This window comes from Lates calcarifer, linkage group LG19 (genome assembly GCF_001640805.2).
Source record: "Lates calcarifer isolate ASB-BC8 linkage group LG19, TLL_Latcal_v3, whole genome shotgun sequence".
NCBI lineage: Eukaryota > Metazoa > Chordata > Actinopteri > Centropomidae > Lates > Lates calcarifer.
The window spans coordinates 20,857,410-20,872,962 of record NC_066851.1 but is presented as its reverse complement, the minus strand read 5'-3'; the positions used below and the strand labels follow the sequence as shown (position 1 = coordinate 20,872,962).

The 15,553-nt window shown below is 40.1% G+C and overlaps 1 protein-coding gene across 1 annotated transcript; it reads left to right on the top strand.

The window, feature by feature from the left end:
• The first annotated feature begins 7,793 nt into the window (after positions 1–7,793).
• On the top strand, positions 7,794–15,322 carry mavs (mitochondrial antiviral signaling protein). Its single transcript, XM_018666223.2, is given in 7 exon segments — positions 7,794–7,893; positions 10,166–10,288; positions 10,412–10,592; positions 11,148–11,716; positions 11,718–11,867; positions 12,859–13,329; positions 13,331–15,322. Coding segments are annotated over 6 exon segments (1,734 nt in total). The 5' UTR covers positions 7,794–7,893; the 3' UTR covers positions 13,571–15,322.
• Positions 15,323–15,553: the final 231 nt, after the last annotated feature.

Below are 15,553 nucleotides of genomic sequence, written 5' to 3'. Positions count from 1 at the left end.
CATTTGCGTCTCCGAAATGCCAGCGTGCGCGGCTGACTTCATGAGTTTGTTCTACAAGATATATCCAACTGTGACCTTCGTGGTGCCGGTCATCTTCACGCTCGCCTACTACACCAAAGCGCTGCACACTGCCGTGAACCACGCGCCCAGTCCGCAGCATCAGAGCAAAGTTACCCTGGTTTTACTGTGTCTGAGCGGCGCACTCGGGCTCATGCTGCTGCCGGAGTGGGGCACGTTCACCTGGATCCGGCTCGGGTACAACAACCCTCCCGTTGGTTTAATCATCTTTGCGCAAGTCCTCCTTTACGCATGCAGCTCCCTGTCTCCGGTGATCTTGATGACCATGTACGACGACGTGCGCCAGGGACTGATCACCATCTGGTTCATCGGCACCTGCAGAGGCTCCAAGCACGTCCCCGGCAACAAGTGCCCGAAGACAGAGGGAAACGGAGCGGAGGTCGGCGCGAACGCGGTCGCCAACGCGGTGTCCGGGGAGAAGAAGACCTTCCCGGACGTGGAGCACTTTTGGACGGGGCGCAGGAATACGCAAGTCGAGGAGGAGCAGGATCCGGTTCCGTGGGAAAGAGAGGAGAAGATGTTGTAGAGAGTTAGGTTTTTTTAGCAGAAGAGTTCAACTTTCTCAGCTGGTTTCTAGTTTGTTGACCCGCAGTGCAGACCCTCGTTGAAAGGCTGTAGTGGCCTGTTTGCTGTCGTGACATTGACTAGATGTAAAATGAACTTGTACACTCATGTTTTGATGTTACACGTGTTTCTACTATCTTCTTTGAATATTTGTTCTTGCCTGCAGTGTCGCTGCGCTGTCGAGTAGAACACCTTTATTAGAGGAGGTGAATCAAATGTAAATATCCGGGACACTCGAGCATCAAAGGGTTTGTTGTGATTGTGTACGTGTGATGCATAACATGGATATTAAACCAGTCTTCAAATCAGAACTGCTCTCTCTTTCTCTCTCTCTTTCCAAAGCTGTAAAAACACCATGCTCCACCTTAATCACGGATAAAATACAATTCGAACATCAAATCTCTCCATTTAATTCAGGAGGTTGTGAGATGACATGCACTTTATAAGCAGAGACCATTTCTCCATATTAAATTCACAACTAATCCAGCTGCGTATTTTAGGTCAAGTCAATCATCATATTTCAGTGCAAAGCAGCGTTCAGGCTGTTATAGTGAGTAGTAGAGTAAAACCAGGTCAGTAGTAAGTGGCCATAACAGTGTATTGTGTATAAACAGTGGTGGAAAAGACACTTAGATGTTCCACTTACCACAGTGTACAAATACTCTGTTACTGTAAAAGTCTGATCCAGTAAAAGTACCAAAAGTAAAAGTACTCTAAGCTAATATTTATATTCTGCTCCTTAACATGTGACTCTTTCTGCAGGGATCAATGAAGTCTTCATTTATAATAATACAAAATGTTTATTTGTTGATTACATTTTGCATTATTAATCTATTCAGCTGCAAGTATGTCAAAATTATACTGTATATATGCAGTACTTGAGTAAATGTACTTAGTTACTTTCCACCACTATGCGTAAGGAGTAGCCTATATGACAGGTTATAAGGTTGTTTGTGTTTATTGATGTAATTTACAACTGAATGGGAAATAAACAGATAATAAATGACAATATAATAAACAGTTGTAATTATACAAAATATGTTCATTAGGAGACATTGTAAGTGTGTTTAGCCACTAGTATACAACCAGTATATAAACATTGATTAAATGGTTCATAACAGACTACAATGTGGTCACAAGCAGATATAATGATATTTTATGTGTTTATTACAGTATTCATAAACAATTCCAACTTCTGTTTTATGTATTTTACTATATTTTCATTAATTATCTGTTTATACACCAGGCTCCACTCACATGTGCCAGTGGGAGGAGCTACAGTTGTTGACAAGTACATTAAAAACACTTACATGAATGTGAGTATTGTGTTATAAAACATCAATGTAAATATATGCATTTAAAGTTAACTGTAACCTGTAAAGGCTGAAAATATTGTACACTTGAAAGATCCTTATATCTGTATAACAACATTATGGTTTTCTGGTTTGCCACATCATTTGTAGTCAAATATTTAGTTTAGTACAACATGATAAAGACAGATAAAGTAAATAAAAGTACTAATAAAGTCATAAAAATGTCTCATAATCATTATTAAAGCCTTTATTAGACAACATGAGGTTGTTGTACAAGTTTATTTAGATTTATTTTACAGTAAAAACAACTTATTCACATTTAAAACAATGAAAATGACAACTTAGGCCTTGTTAGATATTTGCAAAACATATTTCTCAGTGCTTTTTTCAGTTCAGTAATAACAGCGTTTGACATGGATGGTTAGATGACCACCACCACCACCACCCCACATGACCTGCGTTTGCAGCCTAACCTTTCAGTGGTTGTGAAAAGAAACCTGCTTTTAGTCGTCTGTGTGTTTACCAGTAAAGCAGCGGCCGCCCGTGGCTCTGACGCCCCAGCAGATTTGACATTTTACTCTGCCTGAGTGAAAAGAAAGGTTACAGGTTGAAGAGGAGGAAAAAAAACAAGTCTCTAAAGCTCTTCAGTGTGATTGTGCTCCGGCACATAATTTATTCATTGACAATGGACCATGTCTCCAAATGTCTGCCCTTGAGTCACTTGGTTTTTCACTCTATTATTCACTCTGTTTTTAGAGGTCTCCATTATAGGAGGATGCTGCACTGAGTAACAGACATTTTTGTTCAGCCAATCACGCAGGCCATTTAACAGACAAATCTACTGAATTAATTCTCCCACATTCTGCCCTCATTTTTTACCCCTAAATTAATTAAAGATGTGCTGATAACCTTTCAGAGGATGAAGTACAATCTAAGAAACATCAAATGAAAATAACTTGACTCACACTTTAAATAAATTAAAACAAGCCTTTTAGAGCAGTAGCCTGATATTTATATTTATTTATTATAATATAATATTAATATAATATTTATTTTTTTGTCTCTTTGTGAGTCTTTTGAGTCTTTTTGTATCTTTTTGCGTGAGTCTGGGTTTTAGTATCTGAGGGGAAATTAAATTCTGATTAGAATAAACAAACCAAATAGTGATATTGGTGCTTTTAAGATACCTTACTCTGGAGAATATAACATTAACAAACTCAATGCATCAGTTTTAAATAAAGAATTTGCAACAGTGATTCATAGTTCTGAATCAGAAAATATCCTTATCGCTTGTAACAGCATTCTGGACGTCCATGTTGCACTAGAAAGCAAGCCTACAGACAAACACAGAAATACTCATATAAACAGGATAAAACCTAATCAAAGGCTTTAGAGAAAAGTTTTTATCCTGCTTTTAAAACGAGGCTCATCTTGTGTCATCTGGCGATTACGACAACTCAGAGGGTGAAAGCAGCTTTACCCGTCAGGTTTGACTCAATCCTTAAAAGGACAGTGTCCAAATGACCCGACAGACTCCGGCCTATAATGACCAGGCCATGGACAAGATGTAGAAAAAGTAAGGTTCACTGGAAGCTCAGTAATCTAGGAAAAGGTTCAGCACGTCAGTCAAGAAAACAGCCACTCAGCAGTTTTTTTGCTGGGACTTTCCATTTGCTATAAATTCGTGGATGTCAGTCTGGATGTCCTTTGTAGAGATGCAACCTCTAACCCTGACGGTGTTTGTGCATGTTTCAGCGATCCAGGACTCAGATCACTAGCACTTACAGTTCAGTCAGCAGAGGATTAGGTCAAGGCCAAGGCAATTTCTCACATCCCTGAGGCGATCTGTGGCAAGTCTCCTCGTCAGAAAGATATGAATGAAAAGAAGCTGTGGACACCAAACATCTCCCATTACCTCATGAAAGAAAGAGGGATGAATTATGTGAAGCAATTTTATGAGTTATTAATGTTCTCAGAGGTCCAGTACGTGGCGATATCCACATTCCTAATGTCTAAGAGGCAGTTATGTAATGTTGTGCAATGCAGCCATAATGCTTAATACATTCTGCTTCACTTGGCTGTATAAATATAATACTGACACAAAAGTAATCAAGCTGCCTCTGGGGGATAAAATCCATAAGGTTCCATTTCCATTTGACATGTCTGCTGCACAGAAGAGGGAGAGTTCCCTTTAATGTTCACTTGTCGTTAAATATATCAATGAAAGCCACATCATTCATCATTCATATGGTCAGTGAGCGTCTCCATATGTTGGCTAAGGCTTAGCCGTCTGATGAACTTTAACCAAACTCTGAACTCTGACAGCTAAGCTCACAAAATAAGATGGTGCCCATTAGTAGAGGGGAAGAAGAGGTGTGATCTGATGGCTGACATGTCTTCACATACTGTAAGAAATCACAAGCTCCAGGTCGTGTTAACGTACATGTGGGATGTACAGGGTCAGGTTTAGAGCTACAGACTGCTGAAATATCTCTGTGGCCCTCCATGAGAATCTTCCATGACATATTTTTTCTTCCCTGTGTGCTGTAGTTTTGAGGCTAAAGGGCTCTGAAAAGAGTACAGTCCTGCTCTTTTACTGAAATGTACATGGTGTTTTTTCTCCCCCACTCAACTGTGATGGATTGTTGATGCTGCTTCGGGCTTCTCTCTCTCTCTCTCTCTCTCTGTGGCTTTATTCTGCTGCTTCCTGCTAAGGAGGGTTTGCCCTGCAAGATATGAAAGGTTTGAGTCGAACAGGACATGCTAACAGTTTTTATCATTTGTTCTGAGCTGCATGCAGAGTGACAGTGGTGGGATTTTACCACATTAGTTTCAGGTTTGTTATCAGTTTTGATCTTTGATTTTTAAGTTTGATTTTTCTGCTTTAAACCCTGGTCCATCTGCCATTTGAGCTGGTGAAATCCAGTCAGTTTAATGTTTTTACTCTGTTCTACTCAGTGATTCAGCTGCATTTTTAATCACTAACAAAATACAAGACAGAAATGCATTGTTATGACCCTGGTAATTAACTGTCCGCTCTGTCTAGACGACAGGTCAAAGGTGAGCAGTGCTTTCATCAAATTTCTGAAAAGAGGTAATTTTCATAATCATACCCTGTCACATTTTCTCACAAAACATTGGTGGTTTACTGCTTTCTACATTTCATTGAACACAGCTGTGAATCAACCTGTATCCTGCTCACATTTAACACTCACTGTCTTCTGTGATGTTTCTTGTGGCTGACAAAGAAGAAAAGAGCGCCACCTACATGGTCTGATGGAGAGGGTGATGTCTGGAGCCACTTGAAATTACCAGGAATTCAGAGCTGAGGCTGAGGTTCTTTGATTTTCAGTCCAGAATCTGTGGATCCTACATTTCCAATTCTTTATGACCATCTTTTTTTATACTTCCCAGGTAGATGCTGATGTCTTTAAACTCCACAACTACTGCTTGTAATGCAGCTTCTGTTAAAACTTGTTACCTCCAAGGGCAACCTAAGAAATTGGTGACAAATCAGTCATTTCTCCAGATGTGAAAAAGTTCCCTCAGTGGTTCTCAAACTGTGGATCCAGTCCTCATAGCAGACCAGCCATTAGAGGCTTAAAAAACTCCAAAAGCTTCATCCTTTCCACAGGAGTTTGTAATAAAAACTAATTAAATTTATGCAGGGGAGAGCAGCGGGAAGTTCTGACAGGAAGAAGTTTGAGAAATGCTGCTCTAGAGCTACAAAAGACATCGTACAACTGTTTTCACAGCCGAGTAGGACTCCCCACAAAGAGTAAAATGAGCATCATGTGTACAATTACTTATTAGGAAATTAGGTAGGAAATTAGGAAAATGATTGTTTAAGACCCCCTAATGTAAGCTCATGTAATACCTGATGCACTTTAATAACCCCTAAACATACTTATCTTTTTATGATTACCCATGACCATGACATGGAGCATAAACTGATGGAAATTCACACAATTTCTGTCAAAAGAAGTCAAAACATCAAATCAGGACACTGTGACTATGGCTCTGAAAGGATGATCATTTTCCCCTCTTTACCTCATAAATCTATGTATTTTACTTCCAGAAATACATGTAATCACATATTAAGTGTTTACAGACACGTGTCCAGGATAAAGAACAAATTACCATGAAAAACCTTTACATTCAAGCAATGTAATCAAACATCTTAAATCCTTGTTTAACATAACTACAGTTTATTGAACCAACATCCGGCCTGATGTCATTATCCTTCCCATAATCCTCCAGTAATTCAGATCCCCGGGATGTTGTTCATGTTGTTAACTTACAGCTGGTTAACAAAGATGTGCATTAAATAAGATTACTGTCATGACAGATCTCCTCTTAATACAGATCACTGGAGTCATGCTCATTTCATTCAGGAGAGATAAAGCAAATGTTGATGTGATTTATCACAGACTCATCCTGACTCAGTGTGTAAGGAGTGCAAGTGTAAGTGTGTGTAAGTGGCGCCACCTTCTGGTTTAAACGAGCACAGACCAAGATTTCACTTGACTACATTTCTGCACTGGTGCTATAAAACTGTGTCTTAGCCATAAGCTAAAGTATTGTAACTATTGTGTTTTATCATTCAGCAGATGTTGGAAAAAAATGCAGACTAAAGCAAATTTTTTTGTTGCCTCAAATATTGTTTTATCCTTTTACACACTTTGATTTCACTGCATGGGATCAATAAAATGGATCTTATCTTGTTTCCACTGGAAAGTTTTCAGTTAGGACACATAAAAGATATGACAGTAATAATGGTAATGTGAAAAACAACATGGGGGGGCTCTCCATAATAAGGCACTTCCACATTTAGAACATAAAACAAACATTTATAAAACAAAATAAATGATGATTTTACAGAAACAATAAGTACAAGTGGTGGACACCTGTAGAGCATTCTGCAGGCCAGTGCATTCTATTAAAGACATAGCACTAGTATGAAATATGAGGATATGGATTAAGGATGAGGATATGCATAAATAAATAAATAAATAAAGATTGCAATGTCAATTGCTTATAGTTGTTGCACACAGATTAGTCATGATTAAATGTGGATTAGTACATTTAAATCTGTGCTGAATACAGAAATACATCTCTGTATAGTTACACAAATGTAATAATATTGCAAGTAGTGAAAGTAAATATATTCCTACAAGTATTTCCAACATTGCAGATAAAATTCCTCCATGTCCACTTCCACCAACTTTAACATTTAACTGTTGTTTATGTGTTAATGCATCAATAATAATAATAATCAACAACATAACAGCACTGACAGGGGCCATTCTGTGTGAACAATAATACTTAAATACTCTCACTTCAGTATAATACTGTTGTTTTTCCTTCATTACATTTATCTTAACACGTACTGTGTTAGTTACTTAGATTTTACATTCAAAGCACATGATGAATATGATGCATTGTTACAGATTAAACCCTCCAAAAGTATATAAATAATTAAAATTATCTTAATATCAATCAATTACAACTTTGAAGTGGTTGTTATACTTTGATACATAGGAATGATAATATGCTGCATAATGAGTATTTCTATTTTTGCAGCATGCTTGGTCCCCTCCTCTCCCTCTCCTCTCTCTCTAGTCCATGTGAACGGATTAGGATCAGGGATTAGAGACAGATGTAAACCAGAAGTCCAGATCCAGTCTAATTCTGCTGTCATCCATCACAGCAGAGGAGAGGTCGGCGTTAGGGTCAAGATTAAGAACGCCCCGCCTCATCTACGTCTTATGTGACTCCTATTGGTCCATTATTTGATTGACGGCGCTCTCATCCAATAGAGATGAAGAACGGGGTAACCGCTGCGCAGATGTGTGAGGAAGACAGCACAGGTTTTACTGAGGGCAGGGATAGCTCTTGGAAGGGAGTCACGAACTTCTGAAGCAGCAAAACACGAAAGGTGAGCTCTAAACTATGTGATATTACGATAGCTATACATAAATTAAGTGTGTAAATACACGAAAGTCATGTTTCATTGAGTATTTTAGTTGGTAGCAGCCTGCGAAGTCAGGAAACAGCGGTGACATTAGCTAGGTTGTGGCGTATTTAGTCTTGTAAAATTAGCTTGTACACAACTTTTAACTAAAAGGCCCGTTAGCTGGCACTGGCAACATATATCTATCATTTACAGACAGGTACCAGTCTCTGTTGTTTAAATGCAGCTTTTTAAATTCTTTCTAACCTTTACAGGCAGTTGTTTTATCCCTAAAAATAAACTTTAAAAGTATTTTAACTATACATTTCTGTAATTTACAGGCAGGAATCAGTGTCTGTTGTCCTTGTTTATGTGCTGCCTTTTTAACAGTTCCCACCCTTCTTATCCAAAAAGAGACTTGAAAACTTCTCTCATGCCTCATATTTTTGCTTTCACTTCTGGCTTACTCTGTCGTTTCTTGTGAGATTGCCTTGACTAAAATGAAGTATGAGTTGAAGGAAGAGTCGTCAGATTTTACTCAAATAGATCTGTTGTGTATGAAAGGTGACCCACACTCTTGAAAAGTCAAGGACACTTGCAGGGAAAGTGCTCTCTTGACCTGCCAGTTTTAGAGGTCATTCATTTGGCTCAGCTCTGCACAATTGCCCTTGTTACAAGGAGCCCCCCCCCTCCCTCCACTCCCTCCGTCCCTCCTCACACCACCTCCCTTGTCTTGTTAATCTGCAGTCTCTCATCGCTTTATACTTAGATGCATGCTTTAAAATAACACACACTCACACTCCTGTCAAGGCCTGAACACACAGTAGTATATCTACCTGATAGGCTATGTGTGTGTGTGTATGTGTGTGTGTGTGTCAGGTAAACCATGGCCTCTGTGGGCTAATGTACAATGAGGAAGACTTTGCTCTTTGGTTACTGCCTCTGACGTTTATTCCATTTTGAGAAAAAGTCAGACTGCTGTTGCTCTTGCTGCCGCTGTACCACACACGTACGCTAAACTTTAACCATTTGACGCAGCCAGTGGTGACATGACATCCTGTGGATACGTTCCCTGTGACTGATCCTGACAACAGATTACTCAGCCTGACTGTTTAGGTACAAACAGAGTGAAGGTTTTAAGGTGTATTCAATACAAGAAAGTATGCACAAGCTTCCTGTTTGACCTTGAGAGGCCGCTGTGATTTTAAATCTTGTGAGCTGGTGGAAGGAGTTTCAGGAGACCCCGTCTTGAGCAGAAGCTCGGACCGTGAAAGTCCACCCAATGCTGAGGGTTATCTCCCTTGCAGGGCATATTCAAACCCATGCAAACTCAAACAAAGATACACACAAATATCGCGTACCAAATCCTAAACAATAAATCACATTCACATTGTTTATTCTCATGCGATACCCTCCCAAGGGAGGACAGTCTGTCTCACAGGTGAAGGGCACCTGTTACACCGTTCACTCCTTTGACCGGTCGGTCCAGTCCATCGTATCTTTACGATCTTGGTTATCATGACAACGGCCATTGGAGACTGGGCCAGCTTGACTCGATCAGTGTCTTTCGCAGCTGTCCTTGAGACAGACAATTAACTTTTTGCTTGTAGGTGACTTGTGGAAACTAAAGACCTAAAGAAAGTAAAATTCCTTCACAGCCACAGGGGAACGTGTGTGTGTGGGTGTGTGTGCAGGTGTGCGGGTGTGTGTGTTTGGAGTGACACATGTTTCTTGCTGGCACATTTAAAGCTCAGATTTTAAAACTGGAAATGGAGGTGATTAATCAGTGACTAGTCCGGGCCTGTTCACCTTCATCTCACTTCAAAACAGGTGCAACCTTGAAAAGTAGGGAGTGTTTTTCTTTTCCCTTGAAAAATAAAAAAAGGGTTTCAGCTGTGCAGGGAGCCACATCCTTCTTTCTTTTTAAAATATTTCTCTTCAACTGAAACAAAAGGGAAACGTGAGTATTTTCCTATTTTTTTACAGGATAGCCAATCTTCACTTTCATTTTCAGTTTCTGTGACAGTAGAGCAGAAATCCCCTTTAACTGTATCTGTGCCATCTGTTGCAGACAAGAAAGATCAGGTTTCCTTATTGTGTCTTCTGGGTACTTTCACATCTCGTTTGAGATTAAATGAGAAGCAGAGAGATGGGGAATGTGGACAACTGATGCATTTAAATATAGGAGAGTGTATCATCGATTGATAACCTGGTGTCTCCATCTCTGTGTGTGTGTCTGTCTGTGCTCATTTCACAGATGTCATTTGCCAGTGACAAACTCTACAATGGGTATCTGCGGCGCAGAATGCCGATCATTGTAACCAAAGTTAAAGTGAAAGAAGTAATGCCCTATCTGCCCTGCTTGACCATTCACGACAGGGTAGGTTTTTTTTTATTTTTGACGAGGATGCTCATCAGTACACCAAGAACAAACTGATTACTGCTCTGGTAAAATGATGTATGTGTTTCTCATGCTTTTTTTAATCATACAATGTAATTTTAGGAGAATATAGAGGCGAAAAGAGAGACTTATGGGAACTATGACGGCATGGTGCTGCTTCTGGACTGTCTGAAGAGGAGAGAAAACTGGCCTGAGCAGTTCATCGAAGCACTTGAAGCATGTGAGCAGAAAACTATAGCAGCAGAGATCAGAGCTGAATACGATGCTCTGAGAGGAGTTAACAGTAAGTATACTAAGCATCTAATGTTGTTAAAAGTATATGTTTCCTTATTAGAGTACTTCTGAGTACTCCACTGAAGTTTGCTGGAATACCACACAGTGTCTTATAGACAATGAACAGCAATGTTACTCCCAGGTCCGACCTCCGATGTAAATGGAACACACCATTAGTGCATAAAAGTATCTCAGCAAAAATGAAAAATTTCCTTTGAATATTTCTAAACAGGTTGTGCAGAATAAACAGAATTTTTGCAGCTAAAACACATATTTTGCAGGTTGCATCTACCTACTTTTATTTACTGCTCTCTGAACTTCCAGCGAATCCCTAACATTAATTTTACATTCACTTATGTTATATTACTATGATAATAAAAGATCACACTCGATGTATTTCCACAGGATGCTGCAGGAAATTATACGCTGTGTGTTTGCTGGTTCTGAGAACTTCAGTGAATTACTGTATAGTTTCAGGGTTAGCTAGTCCTTCGGGATTTCCCAGAGCTTCAGTTATATGCGATCATAACAGATTTAAATGATCACATTGTTTGCTTTGCCCTAGATTCCAACCCCAGCTCCCCTTCAACAACTGTCACCAGGGCACATGTCCACCCAGCACCATCTGGCAGTCCTGTGTCCGTTCCAGAGAGCGGTGGAAACACTCAGGCTGCTGTCACTCCGCCAGCTCAAGCATCAGCTCCTCCACAGCCGGCTGTTCAGGCCTCACCTCCTCTGGAAACCCCTGTGCATCCACAAGCCCAGAGCTCACCAGCCCGTGAACCAGAGGCCGTTCCCCCACCTGAGCCGGTCCCCGAGCCTCCGCAGCCGACTCAGGCCGAAGTGGCGCCGCCTCCATCAACGCCTCCTCCTTCCCCTGAGACCCCACGCACTCCAGCCAGCACGCCACCGCCATCGCCACCACAGAGGGAGATTATTGCTCACCAGGAGCCAGAGGAAAACACCGAATCAGACATTATCGGTGTGATTCCTGATCAGGTGAGCCCAGGAAAGAGGCAGGTTCCTGTCAACTCTGTGGCGACTCCTCCGCTGTCTCGTCCTGGTGAACAGGGTGAAATAGAAACACCAGCGGCACCAGCAACAGAGGTCAGGCCACCACAGAGTACTGCTCCTAACTCAGGTGAACTCAGATTGGATAGACGGAACCTCTTTCCCCACACTGACCCCAGAGAAGCCTCCAGTCCAGGATACCTTCCCTCCTGCAGACAAAATACCTCCTGTTGTCCTGGAATGTGAGGAGACATCTGAACCTCCTGCTACACAGGTGAAAATCTAATTATGTGCATCATAATGAGCAATTTTAAGATGTAATTATAAAAAACAAAATATCCAGCACACTGTTGGTCACTGCTTCTCTCTTTATTAAAACAATTTAAAGAATTCATTAATTTTACCTTGTGAAGGCCTGAGGACAGGTGATCAACAAACGTGAGAATTTTTTTCCCCACAAAGATTTTTGAGATCAAAGCAGATGCTAGTAAGACTTGATAATGTGCACGAGCATTGCAGTAATTGTCACCTGTTAAGACCTAGTTAGAAATAACTGTTATTTATTTGATTTTTGTTTTCCTGACACTGAAATTTACTTCAGAGGAGAAAGAAGTCAAATTTGAGACATGTTGGAAACGTCATGTAGAGAACTACAAAATATAACACTTAACAGCAAAGTTGTCCCATGGTACTGCTTTTAAATGTGTTTCTGAGACTTAAGTTAATTAAAAAGTAAAAGCTCACAATGTTCATTTGTTGTTGACGCTGTCAGGGAGGGTTGATTCAACCGTATTGTAATATTTGAGGCTATGGTTATTCCCGTTAGCAGACATTCAGAGCAAAAACAGCCCTGCATTACAGCAAGAGGCTGGCTTTCTCTGAGTGTGCTGTTTCAGGTACTGGTGAGAAAATATAATCCAGGAAGTCCAGCCTGAGACTGAGTGACATAACCATGAACTTAAAGGCTTATCAGCTGTCAAAACACAGCAGTTTATAGTATGCTGAGACAGGACTTTACTGCTCTGCAAAGTAATATCATGGTGACCACTGTTTTATCTTTAGTCACAAAGATTGCAGCAGAAATAAAGGAATGTGTGCTTACATCATTTTGATTTGCCAGAACCCTGTGTTAACACCTCTGCAGAGGGTTTTTGTCATACAGGACTGATATGACAAGGTCTGTTGTGTTGCCATCTATTCATACACACAAGAGGCACTGAATTCTACATCAGCGTCTTAACATGTGACATTCATTTCTCCTGCAGGTTGTTGAACGCAGCCCGCAGCCAGAAACAGCAGCTGCAGCCGCCCCTTTACCTGCTGGAGCTGCTGGGATGGACGCCTCTGTCTTTGAGGACACTTTGTGTCTGAGCAAGCCTGGCCAGCTCGTCAGCATGCAACCGCAGAATCACGACAGTCCTACTATCCCTGCACACAACCCACCATCACAGCCCTACTCAGGCGATAGCCAGCGCCTGGAAATAAGTGAAGCTGCTCCGGAGTCGATTTCCTCTGTGTGCTCTGCTGTCACCTCCACCGCTGTTAATACAGCCTCTGGACTGCTGTGCCAGGAGAACGGCCTTTCTCTTGACCATAACGAACCTGAGGAGAACCAGTATGACTCTCCCAATCTGAGTTTGGAAACTCAGGTGAATGTGGTGCAGTTTTCAGAGGAGCCGTCCATCCTCAACCTAGATGGTCAGACATCAGCACCACAAGCTCAAAACATCAACGGCTGAAGCAGCCAGGGAGATCACTCCTCCCCCACCATCCTCCTCCACCACCGCTGCTGATACAGCATCGGGTTTGGACGCCCCCTCTGAACCTGCACCACCTGTTATTACATCAGAGGTGAAAACACTGCCAGGTTCAGAGGAAACAGCATCTCGCTTCCTGCCAGCTAATACAAAATACATTCTGACTGCTGCAGGAGTGGGTGCCTGTGCTCTACTGATGGCGTGGAAGTTTAAGAATTAAGGGGATTTAAAACCTTTTAAAGCAAGAGAAGATTAGGCTTTAAGGCTTTTTGAAAGAGGATCTTAAGGGTATGGTGCCTTATTGTAGTCACTGGACTGGGAATGGCGTGAGGCAGCTGTTTAATAATCACCTAGAGTAATAATAGCTGCTAGACCTTTGATCATGCCATTAATTGCAAGTCATTTGTTAAGTTGACCTGTGTTCTATCATGTTAATGTCAAATTAAGTTGACCCCTAGTGAGCGAAAACCAAATTTACCTTCCTTATTCCAAATTAGGGAACACTGTAGAGCTGGGCTGAGATCTCAGGTTATTTATGCTGCACATATTTAGTTTGTTAAGTTAAACTGAGGCTGTGTTTCAATGATAGAAACATTTGTATGCTCTCTTGTTGGATAAGCACTTTGAAGATAAGGCTGTTGGCTGATGATTATGTATCAAGGACCTGGATTTTACTGGATGTGGACTGTGGAAGAAAGAGTACCACCATCACATGTACATTTTCTTTTCCTGTTGACAGTGGGGAAATGTGGGCCTGTAAATGATGGTTTGTGCACTGTCTGTATTTATTTGTACATATATATGTATACACCATATATAATCATGTATTTTAAGAAACGAGGGACGTCAGAAATATTCCAAAGTATTCATAATGTCTCAGATATTCAACACTCAAAGAATCAGTCAGACAAATACTGAATAATCTGATTACGTATTTAGCAAATTTACCAGGTTCATAGTCTAGACCAGTGTTTTTTAACTTTTTAAAACCACAACACTCCTTTATAATGACTTTTCTGTCATGGCATCATCCCCCAGTTTCTGTCACTGTGACACCTGCACTGTAGCTGTATATTATCTGGGTTTTTAAATGTTTATTTTGGTGCTTATTTCTATTTTTTTTATTGTGAGACATGAATTAAAAATGTACTATAAAAATAGAAATAGAAGCAGATCTTGCCTCCTTTGGCAACCACTGGTCTAGACAACACACTCTGTTATCATCTAGTGTAAATGTTTGAGTTGACATTTTATTTTTCCATAGGTTTTTTTTTTTTCTCCTTCTAAATAGAAACAAGTTTGACTGTGTCATGTTCTGTGAGGTGAGAGATTTTATTGTAAATAGAACTGTCAGTATAAGAAATGTCGGGAGGAAAAAAAATTAATTTAGGTTTTGTACATTTTAAAAGGATGTTGGAGGTGTAGATGTATTGTCAGTGTGAGACACAAAAAAGTGTCAGTTGTCATCTCAGTTTAAGTTGTATCTAAATTTGTTTGCACTGTCTCTTGCTATGCACTTCAGCAATCATGTCAATAAATCTGAGATTATTTTAAAAAATAGATATTTCTTTATTGAATGTACAAGTTGAATTCCCTTCAGAGAAACCACAAGAAATTTCTGCATCAGGTTTTTATTCTGTGATGTGTCAGAGCAGCAGAAGCACAGGTGTAATTAATAAAATGAATGATGGCTGAATTCCATTTAGCTGTCATTGTTGATGTTATTAGTAACACCTGTGCTTTTCCTACTATGAGTCAAAATGTCTGCAGTGAAAAAGGCCTGCTGTGTTATTATAATATGAAAATAAAAAATACACAGACTTATGGATTATGAAATTTAATGAGTAAAATTACCATGTTAACACTTAGCTGTATTTCACAACCTGTGTTTTCAAAATACCAAATGACATTCTTAACTTAGCTTAACTGTGTGATTTGTGTGTCATTAAACCAATCTATTATTGTGTCTTCATCTTTACAAAAGTCACATTTGTTAATAGAGTAAGAGCTGGAGTGATATATATTATGTAAAGTTTTGGGATTATAAAATTATTCACATTTGCTGCTCACGCATGTATACATTGTTGATTTCCACAGTGAAAAAAGTAAATTTAATCACCCATCAAACAGAGCCAAATGTTAATGCATTGCAGAAAGCAGGAAAAAAATAGTAACTGTGGCATGTGCAAAAGTCTGGGCCTGC